This window comes from Meles meles, chromosome 9 (genome assembly GCF_922984935.1).
Source record: "Meles meles chromosome 9, mMelMel3.1 paternal haplotype, whole genome shotgun sequence".
Lineage (NCBI taxonomy): Eukaryota > Metazoa > Chordata > Mammalia > Carnivora > Mustelidae > Meles > Meles meles.
The window spans coordinates 14,866,012-14,878,537 of NC_060074.1; the positions used below are offsets into that span (position 1 = coordinate 14,866,012).

General features: G+C 38.3%; 1 protein-coding gene and 1 pseudogene across 2 annotated transcripts in view; both read left to right on the top strand.

Moving 5' to 3' along the window:
• The window catches only part of NBEAL1 (neurobeachin like 1), a 181,512-nt gene that overhangs the window by 46,435 nt on the left and 122,551 nt on the right, over positions 1 to 12,526 (top strand). For both annotated transcript variants that reach the window (XM_046018684.1, XM_046018685.1), the window contains exon 6: positions 7,941 to 8,023. In XM_046018684.1, the coding sequence (XP_045874640.1) occupies positions 7,941 to 8,023 (83 nt within the window). The remainder of the gene's footprint in view (positions 1 to 7,940; positions 8,024 to 12,526) is intronic.
• Positions 8,514 to 8,954, top strand: LOC123950618 (annotated as a pseudogene).

Here is a 12,526-nt window from a genome sequence, read left to right on the forward strand (position 1 = left end):
GTTGTGGTTTTTTTTAAAGATTTTATTTATTTGACAGAGAGACAGCAAGAGAGGGAACATAAGCAAGGGGAGTAGGAGAGGGAGAAGGGAGCCCGATGTGGGGCTCGATCTCAGGATTCTGGGATCATGACCTAAGCTGAAGGCAGATGCTTAACAACTAAGCCACCCAGGTGCCCCTGTATTTGACTAATTTTTTTTTTTTTAAGATTTTATTTTTTTTATTTGTCAGAGAGAGAGAGGGAGAGAGGGATCACAGGCAGACAGAGTGGCAGGCAGAGTCAGAGGGAGAAGCAGGCTCCCCGCCGAGCAAGGAGCCGGATGTGGGACTCGATCCCAGGACGCTGGGATCATGACCTGAGCCAAAGGCAGTTGCTTAACCAACTGAGCCACTCAGGCGTCCCTGTATTTGACCAATTTAAGTGTTAATCTCACCCAAAAACACCCTCCCAAGCTGACACATTAAATTAACCATCACATTGTCCTAATAATTTTCTTGACTGTTCATTAATGGGAAGTAAGTAATGACTTCTGAATGCTTCCTTTTCTCCCCTTTCCCACCAGAGGAGCAATATTGTGTTCAAAGAAATATTGCAGTTTGAACCAGGTACTAACAGGAGTCCTGCTTTAAAGAATAGATAAAAAGAGTTTGTACTTATTATATCAAAATACCAACCTAAGCCATACCTAGCTTTTGTTTACAGTGCACTTATATTGTTGGAAATTCATGACTCTCAAATTTGTATCAAGTAAACAGTTCTATTACAGTTTACTTAGTGTTGAATACTTCCTTTTCTGTTGAACTTTAATATGTCTCTTTTCCTAGAGAGAAAGTGCTTTGAATTTTCCTTGACAAAGATGTTTTATCTGTCAGGATAAGACAGATGATGTTGCAATAACAAACAAAGGGTTAGAATAACAAAGGTCTATTTCTTGTTCTTGCGGTCTTCTGGCTTTGGCAGGAAGCCCTCAGTCATCATAGTCCCTCAAGATCCTAAGCCGAGAGAGGAGCAAGCATCCAAGGCTTTGCTCGTTACCACTTGAGAAAAAAGAAAGCTCTGAAATGTCTCACATTAGCAATTTAATGCTCTCGGCTGGTCATGACACATCTTATTTTCATTCAGAACTTATTGGTCAGAATTAGTTCCACATCCCCATCTACTACAGTGAAACCAAGAAGTTAGTTCTACTTTGACGAGAAGGGGTAGACATGGGAATAATTGGCAGACGGCACCGTCACTGCCTTTTGCCTCTGCTTGAGCACTGCTCATGACTCTTCGAAGATTGAAAGACGCACATAACAGAGTTCCATTTGTAGCCTTTCTACTCACTCATCACTATGGTTCTCAAAAAATCAGTGTTCTATTTTTTTTTTTTTCCAGAAAGGCTTATAATATACAGAGGGGAGGGGTTCCTTCTTGGCTGCTCCTTGCTGCCAGCACATTGCTTAACTTCTCTTTCCTATTGACACGGATGTGTGTTTCCACAATTTTCTTGATGAACTTGAGGGCACCCTTGCCTTTAGAGACCTTGAGCACTCCCTGTCACACTGCTCATATGGGGTGAAGCCACACACTTCTTGGATCATGTCCCACACGAACTTGGTATGCCTTAGCTTGTTCACATTCATTGTCATCTTGTGGCCCTTGTTGAGGCCCATTGGCCATGGGTAGTGGGGAGCCTTAGCTGCTTCTCCTCCGTGGCTCGCTTGGTGGAAGCCAGTGTTCTTTTATTTTGACATTGATGCTAGAGATTTCTTAAGGAAATTATATCTCTTCCTTTCATTCTTGCTACTTTCCCATCCTCTACGTTAGATCTGTCAGTAATGGCAAATCTAAGATAATGTTTTAAATTTTGAAATAATGACAGATAGGTTTTCTTTATAGACAGTAAGACATATGCAGAAAGAGGAACATGAGATCAGTCTGAAAATGACAGAGGAGAAGCTTTTAAAGGAATCTGAATAAGAACAAAATGAATTTAAAATTGGGGGAATGAGAGCAGATATAAAAAAGTGGGTCTCCACGTCGTCGCAAATGGCAAGATTTCATTTCTTTTGATGGCTGCATAGTATTCCATTGTGTATATATACCACATCTTCTTTATCCATTCATCTGTTGATGGACATCTAGGTTCTTTCCATAGTCTGGCTATTGTAGACATTGCTGCTATAAACATTCGGGTACACGTGCCCCTTCGGATCACTATGTTTGTATCTTTAGGGTAAATACCCAGTAGTGCAATTGCTGGGTCATAGGGTAGTTCTATTTTCAACATTTTGAGGAACCTCCATGTTGTTTTCCAGAGTGGTTGCACCAGCTTGCATTCCCACCAACAGTGGAGGAGGGTTCCCCTTTCTCCACATTTGCGACGACGTGGATGGAACTAGAGCGTATCAGGCTTAGTGAAATAAGTCAATCGGAGAAAGACAACTATCATATGATCTCCCTGATATGAGGACATGGAGAAGCAACATGGGGGGGTAGGGGGATAGGAGAAGAATAAATGAAACAAGATGGGATTGGGAGGGAGACAAACCATAAATGACTCTTAATCTCACAAAACAAACTGGGGGTTCCTGGGGGGAGGTGGGATTGGGAGAGGGGGAGCGGGCTATGGACATTGGGGAGGGGAGGCGAACCATAAGAGACTATGGACTCTGAAAAACAACCTGAGGGTTTTGAAGGGTCAGGGGTGGGAGGTTGGGGCAACCTGAGGGTTTTGAAGGGTCAAGGGTGGGAGGTTGGGGGAACAGGTGGTGGGTAATGGGGAGGGCACGTTTTGCATGGAGCACTGGGTGTTGTGCAAAAAGAATGAATACTGTTATGCTGAAAAAATAAATAAAATGGAAAAAAAAAAGTGGGTCTGACAACAAATTAAAACAAATAAAATTGGTAAATGAAAGCAAAAAACAACTTTTGAGAACAAAAACCAAGAAGATATTTAAATGCTATGGTATAGAAAGAGAATTCTGCATATATAAAGTAACAGGAAGAGGAACAAAGTAACGGATGAGTGGTGGCATTTCATGACTATGTCCAATATACATACCAGGAATTATGCTGGAAGCTGTCCCCATTTCTCTACAGGGCATAACAAATTTTGCTCTTAATAGTAGGAACTGCTTCAGAGGTAAACAGTATAGCAAAGGTTCAGACTTGGGTTTCTTTGACTTTGATAGGGAAATGAAACATACTACAAATAAATCATGGAATTAGGAAAAATCTATAGCTCATGGGAGATCTATACAAGGGAGCTATAGCAATAACTTATTATACCTTATATATTGATCTAATTCTGAAGTTAAGTGGAAACATGAAATATATGTATTTTCTTATGTATTATTTGTTTGTTGCTTACTAAAACAACTAAAACAGATTAGAACGAATGTAAATTAGCATTATACTAAATACAGAGCCATTTAAAAGTATATTTCTTGGGACGCGTAGGTGGCTTAGTTGGTTAAGTGTCCCAACTCTTGGTTCGCCTCAGGTCGTGATCGTAGTAGGGTCCTGGGATCGATCCCCGTACTCTGTGCTCAGTGTATGGTGGGGTCTGCTTGAGGATTCTCTCTTTCTCCCTCTGTCCCTCCCCCCTGCTAGAGTGCTGTTGCTCTCTCTCAAATAAATCTTTAAAAAAATATATATTTCTTATTTGATGAAATATATGGATTTTTTTCATCTCTCCAAATGTAATTTAAGGAATAGATTTGATTAATCTATTAGCTCAATTTTGATTGTTTGTAGCATCTTACATATTTAGAAAGATTTTCTCAAGTGGAACTAAAATATGTGTAGGGAAAGAATTCTTTCCTGAAAAGGCCTTATCATTCAAGAATTTATTTAAAAATATATTTATCGAGTTTCTATTTTGGGCAGTGTAAGTACAGTAGGACTTACTACCTGCCCAAAGAGAAAAACAATTTAATTAGACTAAGTTATGCCCTGGGGTTCCTTCTGGCCAAATCTAGGACAATGTATATATGAAAATAATTAATTGCCATAAAGAACTATAAACAGGGCCACCTGGCTGGCTCAATCAGTAGAGCATATAACTCCTGATCTTGGAGTCATGAATTTGTGCTCCACACTAGGTGTAGAGTTTACTTTAAAAAAAAAAAAAAAGAATTATAAACCATTGGTGGGGAAAAGGAATTAATGAGTCCATACCAGTGATAGATGATAGCTAGGTAGGTGGGTGGATGGATGGATGGATGGATAGATAGGTAGGTAGGTAGGTAGGTAGGTAGATAAAGGGAAAAGAGGGGACCCTTGCTTATAGTAGAAGGCTAAGTGCCAATTAGTAAATGTATAGGGATTGTTGGAAGAAAATCTGCATTTTACACAAATTATAGGAAAGATGTAGATCAGGATGGTAAATCTAGGGAAAGTTTTGGTAAAGAGCATGATTTTTGCATGGTTTTAAAATGTTTCCCCACAGATTATTTATTCATTGCAAAGGAAAAATTAGTAGTTATTTTGTATAGTACTGAATAGTACATTGACTGGATGCTCAAAATTAGCATCAGTGACGAGCAGATGGACATCTGTGCCTCCAACTGTGATGCTCTCAGAGGGACGTATCATTGCTTTTATAGTATTCCACCAGGAATGCATAATCTGAATCTAATTATATAGAAACATCAAGCAAACCCAAAATAAAGAATATTTTAATGAATAAAAGGAAGGAGTGTGGGACAGCATTCTTCAAAAATGTCACAAAAGCTGTAGAAATGTTTCAGATTGAGAGAGGGCAAAGAGATATGACAGCCAGATGAAATATCTGGACAGGAAGCTGTACTGAGAGAAGGAGAAAATGCTGCAAAGGGTACTAATGCATCAGTTAACAAATGGTAGATAAATGTTTTATATTAATGTTAAATGTATTAAAATTTAGAATTATACTGTTATTGTGTAAGACCATATCAGGTATTCACTAAAGTATTTAGAAGTAATATACCAAAATATACATCATTTCCCTTTAAATGTTCTGAAAAATGCTATTTGTGTGAATGCATGTATATATAAATATGTGTCCTTAGTATAATAGGGAGAGAGTGAACAAATGATAAAGGATTTGGGGTAAAATTTTAACAATGAATGTGGGTTCTTTGAAGTTCTTTATACAATTTTTATTCTTGCAACTTTTGCAAGAGCTTGAATTTATTTCCAGATTAAAACCTTAAGAGAAATAGTTATGTCTGAGGCATGATGGCAACATAAAAAAGAAGTACAAAGTAATTGACCAAGGAACACGAACTTAGAAAACTAAGATGCAAACATGTTTTACAGCCCTCAGAAGTCGGTATGTGTTAGCCTCTGCTAGGTGCTACATGCTTGGCCCAAATATCAGATAATAACGTAACAAGAAAGTACTCTGTGGTTTAAAAATGAGACTAAATTCATTTTTAGCTGTTCCGTCTTACCCTATTGCAAATGTGTAGTACAAACTACTTATGATTCAATGTTTGTGTTACGTATAATAGTTTTTACCCCTTTTATTCATGTTAGTATATTAAATTACACTACAACAATAATGGTAATTAAAAAAAAATTTTTTTATTTCACTTTTTTAAGATTTTATTTATCTATTAGAGAGAAAGAGAGAACACAAGGAGGGAGAGGGAGCAGACCCTTGGCTGACCCAGGGAGCCTGATGTGGGACTCAATCTTAGGACCCTAAGATCATGACCTGTGCCAAAGGCAGATGCTTAACCAACTGAGCCACCCCGGAACCCAGGAATTTTTTTTTAAATCATTTTTTTAACCCAGGAATTTTTTTAAAATCATTTTTTAAAAAGATTTTGTTTATTAGAGAGACCACAAGCAAGGGGAGAGGCAGAGGGAAAGGAAGAAGCAGGCTCTCTGTTCAGCAGGAAGCCCCACTTGGGGCTTGATCCCAGAACCCCGGGATCATGACCTGGGCCAAAGGCAGATGCTTAAGTGACTGAGCCACCCAGGTGCCCCATAATGGAAATTTTTTAGGTTCATATGTTACGTCTAATACAGGGCCTTTAGAATAAGTCATTATTCACAAATTGCAGGAGTACATTTTCATTATATTACTAAAGTAAGAATGTATATTGTTTGTAGCACAGGATATTTGGATAGGATATATCCAATCTGTTAGTTCATACTATAACTTATAATAAATATGCCAGGCATAAACAATGTAAGTAATCTCATGGAAAGACCTCTAACTGAAAGCTAAATCGTCTTTTTAAAATTAATTTTTCTGCCACATTAATTATTTTAAAGGCATGACTAAATTTTTAATTTGAAACTCCAATAATATTTGTATTATCTTAAAGACCTAAGAAAAATCTTAGTACTGGTCTTAATTAAATAGAAAGATCCAATAAGATTCTAGGATATTATGTTTAAATTTAAAATAAATACAAAATATGATAATTCTTCTGCCTTCTCCACAATGGAAATAGACACAGATTTGGGGGCACTTGGGTGGCTCAGTTGGGTTAAGTGTATGCCTTCGGCTTTGGTCATGATCCCAGAGTCCTGGGATTGAGTTACCACATCAGGCTCCCTGCTCAGTGGGGAACCTGCTTTTCCCTCTGCCTGCAGCTCTCCATGTTTGTGTGCACATATTCTCTCTGTGTCAAATAAATAAAATCTTTAAAAAAAAGGGAATAGGCACAGATTTGGAAAGCATTGTAGCAAATGCTGTCTAATACAATTTCTAGTGAATCTGAGTATTAGATCTGGATTTTAGAACTCTTTATTCTGTCATTATTGACCAGCTGTGTCTATCTTATTTGACTTATTCTGTCACCAATTGACTTTTCTTTCTAGCTTTAAGTAAAGAAAATAATTTTAATATCTCAATTATGGTTGTTAAAAAGAAGTCCTCTTAATCTGTTGCTTTATCAGTAGATCATATTTAGACATATAGAAGTTCTTTGTGACTGTTTTTCAAATATTTTCCTTTTTTGTTGGGTTTACCTAACAACATTAAGAGTTTTTTTCAGGGTATGAAAAAAGTGTCTGAGTTCTTTGTTTTTTGTTTAATTTTCTGCAGTCCGCTAGTCAGATGTATCATTTTAACAATAGCTTTTATTCCCCAATCCGTACACTACCATGCTCATTTAAGAGACTCATTTTGTGTTGAATTGGAATGATCTTGGTAAAAGCACATGATAACTTGTGTTGGCCTTACCAAAGTCTACAGAAATATTTCAGCCATCAAAACTACTGGAATTGTCATTAAAAACCAAAATAATTCCCGGGCACCTGGGTGGCTCAGTCAGTTAAACATCTGCCTTTGGCTGAGGTCATGATTTCAGGGTCCTGGGATCAAGCCTTGCATCTGGTCCCTGCTCAGCAGGGAGCTTGCTTCTCCCTCTCCCTCAGCCCTTCCCTCCTCTCCAGACCCACTCAGGCTTGCTCTGCTTTCTCTCTGTCAAATAAAAATCCTTTTAAAAAAATAATCCCAGCCCATACTAGATTTACATTAATTTAAAATGGAAGAAGGCAGTGGAATAGATTCTGTGTATTCAGATAAAGTTTCAGAAAGTGGCAGAGTGGTGTGATTTCTGATCAATTTTATTTGCCCTGTGATAATAAGTTACAGACTTATTAAGGTGTTAAATTAGCAGTATTGCTGAAAAACTAATTTTACAGATTGGAAATTTTAAATGCCTAGCTCCTTTTTCTGTTTTTAGTTGTTTGGTGACTTAACCTGGCTGCTTGTTTCACCATTAAGCATTTAGAATTTTTTTGCTTAAGTCAAAAGAAGAAATCTTTCATTGGTGAGCATTTAAATTGTAGGCCAGACTTCATTTTTAAAATTACCTCAATCCCAGAGATGTATTGTTCAGTATGTACATATAAAGTAATATATTAAATTTATTTTATAGTTGTTTCTGTAATTATGCCATCTCTACTCACCATGGTTATAATTTGGTATTAACTTCTTTTTAATGACAGACGAATCCTTAGTACTGTGGAAAAGAGCAGACAGAAATATAAACCAGCTTCTCTCACAGTGGAGTTTGTCCCTTTCTTTTATCGTAAGTATGGATCCTAATTTCTCTTTGATTTTGATGTTACTCTGATTATTCTTTATATTCTTATTCTGATTCTACTTGATTCATCTTTGTGTATTTGTAAACTGAAGATTATAAGAACCTATCCCTGGAGTACTTGATTCATACTTTGCTATGATTATTGTTCTTCCTCTAATTTATTGTTCTGAAAGAGCTTTTATTTTAAGAGGAGCTTAATATTGTAATGACTGTAGTATAGACCTTCTGAATTTTTACTGAAATAAATGTAAGGCCCGCTTGTGCATGGCCACTGCCGGGGGAGCCTGAGTCCAGGGCCTCCTGCACAGGCACTACCCAGCTGGGCTGTGAGCTGGTGGTGGACTCATGGATGAGGCCTCCCTTTTGCCAGTTGGGGCTCGGTAGAGCTGAGTGCAGCCTGGGCCCAGGCCACTTTTGGGATAGGGGGCTAACAGGCCCACTCACCCCACAGGTGGATGGCGTAGGGGTGATGGTGATGGACACCCTAGAGGAAGAGAGCTTTGCACTGTCCTTTTCCACCTCCGGTACAGAATTTGGTGCTGTGGTTGGATTTTTTTTTTATCATGGATGAAGAATTCCAGTTATTAAAGGAAATTTTTATGGACAGGCACTCCCACCTGTTTGTAATGAGTATATGTCTTCGGTAGAAAAGTATGTTGAAGAACATCTGCTAGAGCAGATTCCTGGATTGAACATGGTGACTCGCACAGCGTCTTTCCAGCACTGCAAAGATGAAGTAGCTGGTGACATATTGGACATGCTGTTCATTTTTACAGCTTTTCTGGCTTTTAAAGAAATGTTTCTGGGCTATAGAGCAGAAAAAGAAGGCTGGGGACTGGGTTTAAGGAGCAATTTAGTGGTGACTTTGTTATGCAACTCATCTTTATCAGCTTCCCAGACAGATCTGAGGCCCTAGGGTGCACCTCTAGGCAGTGTGATCCTTGTGGGTGTGCCAGCCCATTAGACTGGGGGAGGCTAAAGCTAACGGGACAGAAGAATACATCTTGGAAAGAATGACTGTTTTGCAACTGTTCATTAATGTTAAGTATTGTTGGATTGAAAAGAAAATTACCTGACCTTTCTGGGACCTGTTTCTCCCATAACACCTTCTTGTATTCAGTGACCCCGTTACTCCTCCCTATAGTAGACACCTTTCTCAGGGACTTTTGAGTCAAGCTCAAAGGCCAGCATTCCACCTGGGGGCCTCTTCCCCAGCATACATGTTGGTGTGTCGGTGTTTGAAAAACTTACCATCATCAACCTTCTTTGGCCCAACAGGCTTTGCATGTCCCAACAGGCATTTTGTACACTCGGGTTTTTATATGCATCAAAGGTTCAATCCTGCAGCCTCATTGGTTTTTTTTTTTTTTTTTTTCCTAACCCATGTAGGAAATTTATTTATTTTTTTTTTCAGCGTAACAGTATTCATTCTTTTTGCACAACACCCAGTGCTCCATGCAAAACGTGCCCTCCCCATCACCCACCACCTGTTCCCCCAACCTCCCACCCCTGACCCTTCAAAACCCTCAGGTTGTTTTTCAGAGTCCATAGTCTCTTATGGTTCGCCTATGACTCTTAATCTCACAAAACAAACTGGGGGTTGCTGGGGGGAGGTGGGATTGGGAGAGGGGGAGCGGGCTATGGACATTGGGGAGGGAGGCGAATCATTGGGGTTTTTGACTGGGAGTATTTATCCAGGGCATTAAGCCAGCTGATCATCCTGAAATTTCTGAAGCTTCTCCTGAAACAGTTAGTCTTGGCTAAAGGAATCAGGTGAGGGAGGTGGTCCTTTACCCAAAAGCTACATGTGGACATCAGTTTCTAGTCTTATATTTGCAATCCTTGTATCACTATCTTCTGCTGGTCCTGATGTAGTTCCACTGTTTCTTGAACTCATTGTAAGCATTTTGAAAAAATATTTTTTTTTCCCATTTTATTTATTTTTTTAGCGTAACAGTATTCATTGTTTTTGCACAACACCCAGTGAAAAAATATTTTTATAGATGAATACTCAGGCTAACCTAGTAGATGTAATCTTGGAACTTCCATGATCACCCACTTGAAGATCAAATTAATATATGCTGTGTGCATTTTAGTAATTAGTACTATGAAAGCAAAAATGCTTTCTGCCTTGGTGTTTCTATGTTAGTGAGCACCAGTAAATGTATACTTCTGCTGGAGGTAAGTTAAAAGGTATCCTTTTCTTATAGCATGTTAAGTGTTTGTGTAGGTTTGCTAAAACCCTTGCTGTATAAATAGGTTCATTAGGTTTTCTGTTGAGGTAAGGAATTCCTTCCTCCTGTCAAAATCTACCAAGATGGTTTTCATGGGTGTAACCAGATCAGCATGAGTAGGATACAGCAAACAGCTTTACTGGTCATCTATTTGCTTTGATTCAGTACAGTGTTTGAAAGAACATTAACTGACCAGAAGACATGATGTCACATCTCCAGAAAGAAGAACATAGTTGTTGAATTCCTGATGTGTTTCTCTTTCTTTCTCTAGCCATACACACACACACACCCACCCATACCCATATGTGTATATATTTATATAAATTTATTGCTTATTAATTTTTAAACCTTTTTATTTATTTATTAAACCTTTTTAAAGTAAAAATTATTTACTGAATTTTCACTTGGGTGTTTTGGTTTTAAAGGATGAGCTATAGGTTATGTGTTTTTTATGTGTTTTCACTTAAATACTTACATGAGTTAAAAAAAAAATCTTAGGAGTAACATGGAGGACATTAGGAGAAGGAAAGGAAAAGTGAATTGGGGGAAATTGGAGGGGGAGACGAAGCATGAGAGTGTTGGGTCCCCCAGTAATGGGTCCATGGTCAAAGGAGCGAGACTGATACAAAGGGAAGGTCAAGCAAAGCTTTATTTCGGGCCAAGCATCAAGAATCAAACCGACAGTTAAACAGACTGAGGGCAACCTCTCTCTTCTTTACAGACTAGCTTTTAAGGGCAAAGGCCAACCGGGCCTGGCCATACACAGGTGACCAACAATGAGATTGTAACACAGAGAAAGCTGCACAGTCCTGCTAGGTCACACATAAGTGACCAACTGAATTACAATTTACCCTATAGTAGCTATTTGAACTAGCCTATCACTTTGGTCAGATTTGGCACCCAAAAGGCAGGGCCCACACTCTTTGGTAGCTAGGGAGACAGTATGTGTGCTTTACTGATTGGATGTCTCCATCTGACCCACTCATCCCTGCATTCCGGCTGTTATCTCCACCAGACCTGACCCACCCTTGTATTTGGGCTTTGTTAGTTACCTGGGACTGGTTTCCCAGACTTGGTTTTAAGTAAGTTGGGGGGAGGGGGCAGGGTCAGTTTAAGTTTTACTGCATAAACAACAAAATGACTGTTCAACGGGGTGGGGCCGCTGTGGCTGAATAGGCCCTTACGAGAGACTGTGGACTCTGCGAAACAAACTGCTGAGGGTTTTGCAAGGGAGGGTTTTGGGGGGGGGGGCTGGGGGGGAGAAGGTGAGGCTTGTGGTGGATATTAAGGAGGGCACGTATTGCATGGAGCATTGGGTGAATATATAAACAGTGAATATTGGAGCACTGAAAAAATTAAATTAAAAAAATTAAAAATTAAATAGTCAAACTAAAAAAAACTTAGAAGAGATATGGCTATTATAGGTGTGATCTATGTGGATTTAATTTTCTTTCTTAAAAAATGGTTATGCCATAGTTCAAGAATATGGAAAATATTGCAGAATATATACAAGGAATACCTTGTGTTTCCTGGTCTCATTTGTCAGATCTTGCCGTAACATTTTGCCATATTTGCTTTAGTTCTTTTTCTTTTTTTCCTAAGAATTTAAAACAAAACAGAGATAGCCCCCCTTTTTTTTTTGCTTTTGTCAATTGGAAATGAATATACGCATATTAAAGGTATGATTTTTAAAAAAGAGAAATAGTCCTTTGTTTGAGTGCCTGGTGAAGATGATTGCAGTGCCCACTCTGTTTGACCACCAGTAGTAATATTGGCTTCAGCTAGATAATCAAAATAGGCTGATTTCTGGATTCTCTTTTTTTGTTCCACCTAGCTGTCCTTATGATATTACCACACTATATTGATTGTTGTGACTTTATGCTAAATCTTGAAATCATTAAGTCCTCTAACTTTGTTTTTCTTCCAAAATTTTTTGGCTTTTCTGGATCCTTTACATTTTTATATGCATTTTAGAAACCAGTTTTTTAATGTTTTTTACAAAGACGTCTGCTGATAAATTTGTTTGGGATTGTATTGCATCTAGGAACTGTTTTAGGAGAATTGACGTCTTGAGAATATGGAGACTTCCAGTGCATGAATCTGATAATCTCATTATTTGTTACTTATTTCTTCAATCAATATTTTATAGTTTGCAGAATATAGATTGTGCACATATTTTGATAGTTTATCCCAAAGAAGTTGTCACAGGCACTTGGAAATGTGAAGTCTTTAAAATAAACTATTGTAGATTTTT